Source organism: Canis aureus, chromosome 6, assembly GCF_053574225.1.
Source record: "Canis aureus isolate CA01 chromosome 6, VMU_Caureus_v.1.0, whole genome shotgun sequence".
Lineage (NCBI taxonomy): Eukaryota > Metazoa > Chordata > Mammalia > Carnivora > Canidae > Canis > Canis aureus.
Window position 1 is genome coordinate 27,095,585 of NC_135616.1, and position 12,463 is coordinate 27,108,047.

General features: G+C 44.6%; 1 protein-coding gene across 1 annotated transcript in view; it reads left to right on the forward strand.

Annotated features, from left to right (window-relative positions):
- The window catches only part of MOCOS (molybdenum cofactor sulfurase), a 53,589-nt gene that overhangs the window by 16,740 nt on the left and 24,386 nt on the right, over positions 1–12,463 (forward strand). Inside the window, exons 6-8 of the mRNA XM_077900506.1 lie at positions 509–708; positions 5,914–6,030; positions 7,552–8,010. Coding sequence (XP_077756632.1) covers positions 509–708; positions 5,914–6,030; positions 7,552–8,010 — 776 coding nt within the window. The remainder of the gene's footprint in view (positions 1–508; positions 709–5,913; positions 6,031–7,551; positions 8,011–12,463) is intronic.

Genomic DNA, 12,463 nt, shown 5'->3' on the forward strand with positions numbered 1-12,463 from the left:
ACTCCAGGATCATGCCCGGGCCAAAGGCAGGCACTAAACTGCTGAGCTATCCAGGGATCCCCTCCCCTGATACTTTTAAAGATAAAACTGTGACCTGGCTGGCTCAGTCAGTGGAGCATGTGACTCTGGATCTCAGGGTTGTGAGTTTGAGCCCCACATTGAGTATAGAGATGACTTAAAAATAAAATTAAAAAAAAATTTAAAATAAAAATTGTGTATCTGTGCCATCTGTAACCCAAAGGTCTAAATTAAAAAAAAAAAAAAGAAAGAAAAAAGAAGGATGACAAGAATTCCTATGGAAGATTCCACAGAACAGCAACAGGAAGGTGTTTAGTTCTCCACACCTATGCATAACCATATGGACAGTATCACACAGTATCTACCAGTATTTAGAATCATTGATCTGAGCTCCAGCTTTGCTGGTTAAAATGATCTTTTCTTAAAAATGCGTGAGTGAATTGCACGTGAAGTTCATGTTTCTCTCTGACATTTCGCAATCGCTTTTGAGGTGGAATGGAGAATATAAAGCAGCACACCTTTACCTTGGCGCAGTACACCTACACTGCCCTGTCTGCTCTCCGGTACCCTGATGGAGCCCCTGTGGTGCGGATTTACAGTGACTCTGAATTCAGCAGCCCGGAGGAGCAGGGTCCCATCATCAATTTTAATGTGCTCGACCACAGTGGGAACATCATTGGTTACTCTCAGGTGGGTCTCCTCATCACCTCCAGTACTCGTTCACAAGAGACACTCTTCTCTGGCACTCTGCTGCCTTCTGAAGCCCTGAACTGTACTGCTGTGCGGGTCCTTGGGGGCTTGCAGCCGCTGTGCAAAGGGCAGCCTGGGCATGGTTGGAGACGCCCCAGCGCTTCCTTACAGGCTCCCTACTCTCCTTTCCATGCAGTTCTAACAGGTGTGGATGTTTAGTTTTTTCAGCCAGAAATTGTCAATTTCAAGTGCAAGGAGGGAGGGGCGGAGTCTTTGATCCCAGTGGAAGGGGGCAGCCGACAGCTTGCCAACAAGGGAAGACATCCTAACAAGGGAAGACATCCTAAAAGAGTGTAGACAGAAAAGCAGTGTATTCTGTCTACAGAATAGTCATCCCATGTCTATTTAGCATGGTGGCCCCGGTGATACATCAGATCGGATCCTGGCATCACACAAAACGTGGTCCTTTGACCACCATGTATTTGCATGTGGCTTGGAATTCAGAACTCCTTTATAACAAGTAGAAATGATGTCCTTAGTATCACAAAAGTCCTTATTTCTGTCATAGTTCATGCATACTATGAGATCAAAGGATTTAGTAGTTTGATTATAAAACAGTTTGTGCAGATGTACTCTGTACTCTGCAGTGCAGTATTAGGAAATACTTGGCTCCTTGCCATAACTGAGTAAGCTGGTCACTGCTCAGTCCATTAAAATGTCCAGAGTCATATCAAGCACTCAGACACAGTGGTAGACGGTCATCAGAGAGGGTGTCACAGACTGGCAGGGATGGGCAGCCTAAGGCCCTTCCCAGAGTGTGAGTTCCTGGAGCAGCTCTGTGAGGAGCAGGTTCAAAGGTCAGATAAGTTTTCCTTTGAAAGCCACAATCCCCATTAACCTTTGTTAAATGCAGAATTTCTCAAACAAAATCCATTTCTCAAGGAATCATAACCCCCTCTCTTCTCAATAGCCATAAACTAGCTGAGGAACAAAGCTGAGAAATATTCTGGGGATATGTCAATCCTTACTGGTATCCGGGAGTAGACACTCTAACTATAGGTTCTCTCTTGGGTAGGTTTACTGTGCAGACTCGCCTTTAGTAATGCACTGGCAGCCCAATGTCACTAAGAAGTATGCAATTTTTTAAAAAAGATTTTATTTGAGAGCACACTAGAGTGAGAGAGAGAGCACGCAGGAGAGTACAAGCAGGGAGCAGGGGCAGAGGGAGAGGGAGAAGCAGACTCCCCACTGAGCAGGGAGCCCGATGATGGACTCAATCTCAGGACCTTGGGATCATGACCCAAGCTGAAGGCAGATGTTCAACTAGCTGAGCCACCTGGGGTGCCTCAGAAGTGTGTGATTTTAAATGCTTTCCAGGTGATGGAAAATGCATCAGGAGTATGCTTTCTTAAACACACTGTTCTAGATGATTGGTAAAGTAAGTTTCATTCGTGGACCTAAATAAGTTTGTATTTCCTGTGAGGTATGGAGGAGGACAGACAGGTGACCATGAAGTATGCTGTGTCAGGCAGAGCAGGGAGAGAATGCCTCATTTGGCCAGAGAAGCTTGGAAGAGAGGAGCAGTCTGGTGGGGAGTAATGGAGAGAGCTACCTGTCTAGGTGTCCTGCTGACTTCACCAGGACTCATTCCTGGAGGCTGGACCCTGGACGAGTTTCTTCCTCTGTGTGTTTATAGAGGAAGCTTGTTACATGAGTGGATCCGTGGCCGAGGCGTGGCCAGCTTTGCTGGCTTGGTAAAGCCCAGCTTGGTTTCCCTGGGCCACTTCTCTGTGTAGGAATTCCATAGGGATTTCAGTGGCCTTCAGAAAGAACGGATGATTTCATGGCTGAGTATAGCTCTTTTCAGGAGATTTCAAAAGAACTTCTGAAGCTTTTCAAAGAATTTAGCTTTCCGTAAGAAGCTTTGGGGTTCTCATTTTTTATAGCCAGGCCTCCTAATTCCATTCTCCCCTCTGCAGAAGTCACTCTACTTAGTGGTTAAGAATGCAGGTTCAGATTCTGACTGCCTTTTGTTGGCGCTGTGAGCTTGGGCAAGTTAGTATAAACTCTCCAAGTCTCCATGAAATGGGGAGAACAAGGAACCCTGCTCATAGTGTTGCTCTGAGGATTAAATGAGATATCATATAGAATGCCTGAGCACGGGGCCCACGGGGAAGCAAGTGCTCAATAAACAGTGAGCATGCAAGCTCCTGGGTGGGGAGGCTCCCATGTTGTTCTGTGCTCAGGCTACTTTCTCGCCCTCTCTGGATACAGTGCTCATCCTGCCACCAAAACCAAATCCTTCACCTGGCCAGGCACAGGCAGGGATTCCACAAGGCTCAAGGTAAAAGGGGACTACTTCATGATGGGAAATTGGAGGAGGGTTAATTGTGGCCCAAACAGCCTGTTGTACCCAGATCCTCCTCTAGGTGGGGGCCCCTCTCTCTTCTTGAATCTTGGTGGATTTACGACTTGCCCACAACCAGAAGAATGCTACAGAAGGGAAGGCTGTGTGGTAGAAAGCATTATTCCTTGGGGCATCCACTTTTTGGGCCCCATGTTACCATGTAAGAAGTTCTACCCTGAGGCTGCCATGCTCTGAGGAAGCCAAGCCATGTCAGGAGGCCAAGCACAGGCCCTATTGTGACAGTCCTGTTTTGAGCCCTCCTGGCTGGGAGGCCAGACACACACATGCATAAGTAAGTCTCCAGATGATTCCAAATCCCAGACACCACGTCACTCCCAGCCTTGGAGTCTTCCCAGCTGAGACTCGGGAAATCATGGAAAAGAGTCAAGCATCTCCTCTGTGCTCTTTCCGGATTCCTGACCTTCTGTAGCTCCGAGCACAATAAAGTGGTTATTATTTTATTCCACCAAGTTTGGTGGCTTGTTTCATGGCATTGGTAACTGGAACAGTGAATGTGGGGTGGGCACAGGGGACTTCTCATTCCAGTTGGCAGGAGTTGGGGTGGGGCAGTGAGGGAACTTCCTAACAGCTGCCCTTTGAATGGAGGCCACCTGGAGATGGAGTTGGCCAGACCCAGCGGTCCTGCCAGGTCTCAACTCAGAGAGTCAGGGAATGCCTGGATTTCATTAGTTGTCTTGCACGTCACTGAGCTATATTTGCCCAGGATAAAGGAACAGAGATGTTTTCCTGAGGCCCCTCAGTTCAATCCAGGGAAGGACTTCTCACTCTGACAGTCTAGGGGAGACAGCTGAAGTGAAGACAGCCATGGTTTCAGCAGTGTGGGAGTCACCACTGCTGTGCACAGCATGGCCGGGAATGTTTGCTGGCTGTGTAGTGAGCTGCAGAGTGCTGTACTGCCCCTGGCTGCCTCTGGCCATCCTACAATGTGAATTCCCAGGGAGAAAAGTTTCAAAGATTTGCCCAGCTGGGCAAAATGTGTTTGTTTTCCTGAATGCAGTTAGGTGACTTTCCTGGGTTTAGCAGGAGTCACCAGGGCTTAGAGGACCCTCAGTGGGCTCCTAGATACTTGGAAGAATGCAGCCCTTGACTCACAGCGGGAAGGGCTGGGCAAATATCCCCCATGCTAGCCCTACTTTTGAGCACTGGGTGAATGCAGTTCGCCTCCCAGAGCCTTTGGGAGACAGGAAAGAGCCTTGGCACTTCTGGAAGGAACAGAAGTTCTGTGATTCAACCCAAAGTAAGGGACATTATAGAAAGCAAATTGATAATACACAGTGTCAACACAGTAATGTTTGTAACCCAGGCTGTGAACCTAGACAGGGAGGCTCTGAGTGGTGGGTCAGCTGGGGACTGCCCTGTGATCAACCCTGTGGCAGAAGATGCCAAGGACCTGTCCCCCATCCCAGCCACTCAGATTTTATTCTTGTGAACCCCCTTGGCAGATGTGGGCTCTTTAAAAAAATAATTTATTATTTTAAAAAATTGAGATAAAATTGACATATGTTGTATAAGTTTTAGGTATACAACATAATTATTTGATATATGTATATAATGCAGGGTAATTACTGCAGTAAGTCTACCTAACATTCATCAACATATATAGTTACAGATTTTTTTCTTGTGATGACAGTTTTCAAGATTTATTCTCTTAAAGAGATTTATTCTCTTTCAAATACATATAACGAAGAATCATCAACTATAGTTGCCATGTTGTACATGACATTACTAAGACTTATTTATATTGTAACCAGGAGTTTGTACCTTTTGACCACCTTTACCCTTTTTGTCCACCCCCTACGTCTGGCAGCCACCAATCTGTTCTCTGTATCTATGAGTTTGAGGTTTTTTTTTTTTTTTTGGTTCCACATATAAATGATATCATATAGTTATCTTTCTATGTCTAACTTATTTCATTTAGTATCATGTCCTCAAGGTCCATCCATGATGTCACAGATGATAGTATTTCCTTATTTTTTTATGATTTAAAAATATTCCAGTGTGTGTGTGTGTGTATTCCAGTTTTCTTTATCCATTCATCCTTTGATGGATACTAAAGTTGTTTCATTGGCTATTATAAATAATGCTGCAATGAACATGAGGAGGCAAGTATCATTTCAAGATAATATTTTCATTTTCTTCAGATAAATACTCAGAAGTAGGGTTGCTGGGCCCTGTGGTACTTCTATTTTTAATTTTTGAGGAACCTTCATACTGTTTTCCGTAGTGGCTACAGCAATTTACATTCCCACCAACAGTGAACAAGGGTTCTCTCTCTCCGCGTTATTTCCAACACTTGTTATTGCTTGTTATCTCAATCATAACTGTTATAATAGATGTGAGTGATATCTCATTGTTGCTTTGATTTGCATTTCCCTGATGATGAGTGATGTTGAACATCTTTTCATGTATCTCTTGGCCATTTGTATGTCTTCTTTGGAAAAATGTCTATTCAAATCTTCTGTGCCATTTTTAATAGTATTGTTTGTTGAAATGTGAGCTCTGCAAACTTGGAGTTTGGACTGAATTGGATATTTTCGGTTTTCTCAGGCATACATTATGAGCCAACTGCATAAACTTTAATTCTCAGTGACATTTTATAAAATGTGTTTAGTAAACCCATGATAGATCATGGCACTTCAAAGCAAAATTCCAAGCTCAAATTTTCATTTTATTGTTAGGGAAGAGAGGTCCACATTTTGATCTGAAACTCTCTCCCAGGCAGTCAGAGTAAAACTGGACATCTGTAACACTGGTTTCATGTCACATTGAACCCACAGGTGGATAAAATGGCCAGTCTTTACAACATCCATGTGCGAACTGGCTGCTTCTGTAACACTGGGGCCTGCCAGAGGCACCTGGGGATAAGCGATGAGATGGTCAAGAAGCATCTTCAGGTTGGTAATGCTGGTCATGTCCAATGGTGGCCTCTCCAACCACCCTGGAGGCTGGTCTCATGTCTGGGGTCAGAGCTGGTTCTGTGGGCTGGGCTCATTTCTCCGAGCCCACTCTGTGGAAGTGCAAAGGAAAAGGGGTCCACAAAAAGAGAAAACATAGTACCTCTCTGGCAGTCATTTTTTACTTTGAGGGGAAAAATGTAAAGGCAGAAGATGGGTCTTAATATGGGGCAAGCGTATGTGAGAATGTGCTTGTACATACAGAGGGCTCTTAGCTAGTCCAGTCCTATCCTAGAGTTAGCTCATCTCTGGGTAAGGAGAGAAACTCTTCCAGGGGCTGTTCTGACTCTCTCAGAATCCTCTCCCTCCCTACCTCTGCCCTAGGCTGAGGTTTTTCACTTCAGGGTACAGCTAGTGTTTTAAGCCATTTCATAAGAATAGTTCGGGTGGCAAAGAGCACTTATTTATTTTGGAATCATTTCTAACTTGAGTTTCTTTTGGTTGTCACTAACTATTGTATACACTAGATCCCAACTAACCATGGACTGGACTTTATTTAAAGAGAGAGGAGGATGCCCTGGTACAGAAACAGATGCAGTTCTAGATAGAATATTTGATGCTGTGGAGTGTTGGGACCTCAGCTCTTTGAGTGACTGACCTGGGTTCAGCACCGGGGCAGGCAGGTGGCCTGAGCAGGGACTGATACCCAGCATCCCCACTTGGAGAGGAGGCTCAGGGACTTCCTGCCTTTCTCTCCCCGCCCTCCAGCAGGAGCACCCGGCCTGTCTTTGGCTTTTGTAGTGGCCTTGGCTGCTCATTCACAGAGAGGGCATCTCTATTTTGCCTTCTTGTCAAAGGCAGCTCTCTCAGGGATGTGACCCTCCCTTTGGTTCTTTTTTTTAAATTAAATTTTAAAGATTTTATTTATATATTTGGCAGAGAATGAGAGAGAAAGAGAGAGAGAGAGAGAGAGAGAGCACAAGCAGGTGGAGCAGCAGGCAGAGGGAGAGGGAGAAGCAAGATCCCCACTGAGCAGGGAGCCTTCATGGGGCTCCATCCCAGGACCCTGAGATCATGACCCAAGCTGAAGGCAGACAATTAACCAACTGAGCCACCCAGGTGCCTTTGGTTCTGAGAGGCTCAAGGGAGTGGCTAGCAGATGTTTCTACTGCCTCAGCTGTGGGTAGAACAAGAAGCTGACCCATCACATTTCTGAAACTTTGGTCTGTCTTGATGTGTCTGTGAGTTGACATGGTGTGCAGCTCTGGGTAAATGCTTTCCATGCAGTCTTTCTTTTAAACTTTTGAAAGATCCATTGACATTGGTATTGACCCCAATTTGCACCTGGGCGAAGTGAGATTCACAAGGGAGTCCTTGTGCTTAGGAGATCGTGGCTCAGGCACACAGCATGTATTACTGGTGCAGTTTCTTGTCCTGGGTTAAGTTTTTTCTCCAAAATGATTTCCAATTTATCCATAAGGAATGCATCACTCTCACTGACTTACTGCCCTTTTATTCTAGGCTGGTCATGTCTGTGGAGATGACGTGGACCTCATAGATGGGCAGCCTACAGGATCTGTGAGGATTTCCTTTGGATATATGTCTACAGTTGAGGATGCCCAGGCCTTTCTCAGGTTCATCATAGCAATGCAACTGCACCAGTCTGATGGCCAGCCTCTTCCTCAGACCATGCCTGCAGAGGCTGGAGCCCCATCAGAGAGCGAGGCTCAGGACGCCATTCCGGCCATCATGGATGGATGTAGTTCTTCACCTCAGGAAGATGCTCCCATAGCCTCTGGGGTTTGCAGTGATTTGCCTAGCACTGTGGGTGCAGCGGATTTGCACTCACCTCTGCCTATGACCACCGGAACCCAGCACACCCCTTTAGAGAGAGCAGCTGGAGTCCTGGATGGGGGCCTTGGGCCATATGTCATCACCAACCTTTACCTCTACCCGATTAAATCCTGTGCTGCATTTGAGGTAAGGATTTTCACTGCAGCACAGAGATTGCTTTTTTTTTGTTGTTTACTTTATGACTTTTTTTGATAAAATAAAGAAAAAAGTACAGAAAGTAAAGCAAAGTGTGCAGAAAATCAAGATCATATTAAGAGTATTGTGATATGTGAAGAGTCATTCTCATTCTTCCTCTCTTGGTTTGGGCTGACTTTTGAACATGGCTCTGCTTAGAGGTACACTGGAGATGATCCTGTTTCTGAATGGGGAACACCTAGTTACTCTATAATAATGGACATAATTTTTACCGAATGTGTGCTGATTCCCTGCTGAAGCATCTTACATGCTTTTTTTTCTATCTTTAAAACAACTATATGAGGTACAAGGTAATAAAATCCCCATTTTATAGATATTGAGGTTAAGTACTTTGCCCAGTAATCAATGATAAAGATTTGAACCTGGGTCTGCTGACTTCTTGGGTCAGTGCTTTTATGTGCTCATTCTGCTTAGCCCTTCCTATGAATGTGAACTATGTTATGTCTTGAAATGTGCCGGCCTGCTGGTTACTTGAGTTGGGAGGCTGGGGTGCCTGCTTTGGCAGGCCAGCTAGCCCTGACACCTCTGCTGTGGACAAACTGAAGCTATCTTCCTATGATCTGCATGTATGTGTCCTAAGTCCCAGGCACAGGTGAAAGACTCCTGGGCCTCTGGAATAGCAGGCTCTTTGGTTCCTGGTCAGATATCCCATGGTTAGGGCTGTATGTGGACTGCCTTTCAGGGTGGTCCGATGGGAGCCTGTCCTCCAGGCCGAGACCATAACAAGCAAGTTCACTTTCACTTCCAAATGGAGGAAGGTGATGGGTCCTTGTTTCCCTCATGTGTCAGGACTCTTATTTTCACAGGTTGGTTATGTCCCATAGGGTAGCCACATAGCACAGGTACCCTAAGCAGGAATTAGCATCCCATCTTACAGCAAGGTCACTGATAGTAAGATCCGCTAAAGGTCATCTATCTATCTGCTCATTCAAAAACTGTATACCAAGCACCTGCTATCTGCCAGGCCTTAGGCCAGCGCCTGGTCTACAGCGATGAGCAAGATGGAAATGGTTCCTTCCATCAGAGAGTACAATATCTCAGAAGGGAAGCATATACAAGACCAAACACCACCCAAGGGAACAGAATCACACTAGTGATAAGGGCCCATGAGGCAAGATGTGGGGTGCACCAGATAGAATTTTGGTGGATTGATGTCTTAGTCCATTCAGGCTGCTATAGCAAAGTGCCATCAACTGTGTGGCTTGTAAACAACATACACTTCTTATGGTTCTGGAGGCTGCAAGTCTGCACTGGTGGATTCAGTGTCCAGTGAGGGCTCGCTTCCTGGTTCATAGACAGCCTCTTCTCACTGTGTCCTCACGTGCAGAGGGGCGAGGGAGCTCTCTGGGGCCTCTTTTATAAGATCTTTAATCACATTCATGACAACTCTACCCTCATGACTTTTCACCTCTCAAAGGTCTCCTACTTCCCAACGTGATGGTATTATCTGAGGTTTCCTTGTGATTTCTGTATTTTTGGGCTGGAATTCCATCAGAGTTATACCCTGCTTTCTCAGTGCATCCCAGAAGACACACTATTCATTTGTCCCAATGCTGGTGACATTAACTGTCATCATTTGCTTAAGATGGAGTCTGCCAGGTTTCTCTACTGTAAAATTCATTAATATGTAATTAATCCTATTTTATGGAGAGATACTTTGAGGATATGAAAATATCTTGTTCCTTTTTAAAAAAATTTTTTTTATTTATTCATTCTTGAGAGACACAAAGAGAGGCAGAGACATAAGCAGAGGGGGAAGCAGCCTCTCTGCAGGGAGCCTGACGTGGGACTCGATCCCACGACTTGGGATCACACCCCGAGCTAAAGGTAGATGCTCAACTGCTGAGCCACCCAGGTGTCCCGAAATATCTTGTTCCTTGTCAAACTTTTATTCACTAGATTTAGCATCTATTGATGACTTTTGCCAAATCAATGGTTGGTATAAGGATTGCAAAATGGTAATTTAAGAAATTCCATTATTCCTTTTAGATTTGTTAGTTGGTATTCTGTTGTAGGATAGAGCTTTCCTTCTTCCATGTTTATTAGTCATTAATTCTTCTCTCTTTTTGAATCTGCATGAACTCATGGATTCTGCTTTTTGCTCAAAAGTTACAATCCATCATTATCAGTATTTATTTTGATTAAATTGCTGCAGACTTGGTCTGTGGGAGCTCCTTCAGGTCAGCTCCTGTGTCCTTTTGATATGTTCCCTTCATTCTGTGAGTATTTTCTTACTTTCTGGTGCAATAATGTGTTCTAGGCTCATTCTGTATGTCCCCTGCCTGAGAAATAGGGCAGGCCCACCTGGATAATCCAGGAAGATCTCCCCATCATAGGGTCCTCAACTTTAATCGCACCTGCAAGTTCCTTTTTGCCTAATCCCAGGGATTAGGATGTGGACATGTTTAGAAAGACCATTATTCTGTCTACCACATATATGTATGTGTTAAGACTTTTGGGATATTCTGCATACATGCATGCATACACACATCTGTATTTCTATACCTATCTATCTATCATCTCTTAACCTATTATCCATCCCTGTCAGCTAGATATGCTCCCAGTTTCCCACTAACACCTCCCCTTTCAATCCGACACCACATTGTTTATTCTATTTATCCCCCTTCCCGTACTGTATCTCCTGTGAGAAACCTGGCTTCCATATCTTCACCAGATACTTATTTGCTCAACTCCTCCTTATGTAACCAAACCCTAGCTACAGCAGCTGAAAGCTCAGCCCCACACATGCCAGCTTCCCCCTTCCTCAGCATGTGCACACTGGCTGGAAGGGTGGCCCAGATGAAGAGGAAGAAGAAAGGAGGAAATGGGAAGCCAGCACATTAGATTTTTAGATGGCAAATTAAAAGATAGAAAATTATAAACCTATTTCAATAAATAGGTGTGAAGAACTGTGAAGAGTCTGAGGCAAACCTTGTAAGCTTGCCCTCCTTTTAAGCTAACCAGCTAGCCTAACTGTTCTCGATGCTGGCAAAAGACATGAGACTCCCGGGTCAGAGACAAAGGGCTTTATTACTCAGCAGGCAGCATGAACTTCACGTTTGTGTTGCTTCCCTGTGCCCCCTAAGTTCCAAGAGGGGTTATAGAGGGGCCCTGGCTGATGCTGTGCATGTGGCTGAGGAACCCCTCACTCCGGGAACCTGACTCATAATGGGATACGAGCAAAGGTGCCTAGTCGTGGCTCAGGAGGAAGACATTATAATACTGGCCTGTGAGCAAACCTGCTCTTCTTCCCAGAGGCTTGAATTCACTATATTTCCTTGTGTTCACTATACAAACGTACTCAGGTAGTCTGGAACAAAAGGGCAGTTAGTGCTTCTGCTCATTAAAACAGACATGCAGAAACAAGAGACCATGGAGATTGTCTTCCAGTAATACCTTGTCTTCTAAAAAGTTATTTGTCATTCAAAACATGTTTTCCTATAGAAATAATGATGGTGGTTTCTGGGCTTTCCTATAGAAATAATAATGAATAATAAAAAAATGAATTAAAAATGAATAAAAAATAATGGTGGTTTCTGGGCTTACCCATAAAAGCTAATATAGACCATAATATTGCAGAACTTGAATGTTGTACTAACAGAGGCATCTCTAGTGTATGGGGAGGATATTTGATACATGAGAAAAATTGAAGGGAGAGAGGTAAAGGGATTAACATCTATGGATCATCTAATATATTTTAGTTGCTTTACATTTTATATTTCATTTTAGCTTTTAGCCAGTACTGCAGGAAATGATAATAATGTCCATCTGACATGTGACAAAGCCAAGACCGAGTAAGGTTGGGAAGTTGTTCAAAGCTACTAACAGTTGAGGTGGGATTTAAACCCAGATCTGTCAGTATCCAGGATACCTTCATCCCCCATTGCATGACATTTCCACCTCCTGAATACAGGGCTTACCCTGCTCGAGGTGAAGCTTACCTTGACATTCTTCCTCCTTGAGTTCTATGCCTCCCCCTGTGCCTGCAGCTCCTCTCCTTCACTTTCCATGGTGCCTCCCTCTGTCTTCCCTGAGGTCCCTCACCAGAAGACTCACCGCAAAATGCCCCTTGATTAAAAATTGCTTCCTTTTATTACCTGCTATTGAAGTTTCCAGGTTCTTTTGGGTAGCTGAATTGAGTGCACAGAGGAAGACAATTGGTTGAAATTGATTCACAGTTAGTTCAAGAATGACTGTCTTGTAACTATTTCAAAAACATTTTTTTTCGCCTTTGCCTTTTCTTCAATGGAGAGCGGATTCCAGAAGAGCCCTCGCTGATGGGACTACCGTACATGCGATGTTGCATGCAGTGCTGTTAGTAGCTCAGCTGTGGACAAAACCCTGTGAAGACCTGGCCATGCTTCATTGAAATGTTGTTAGCTTT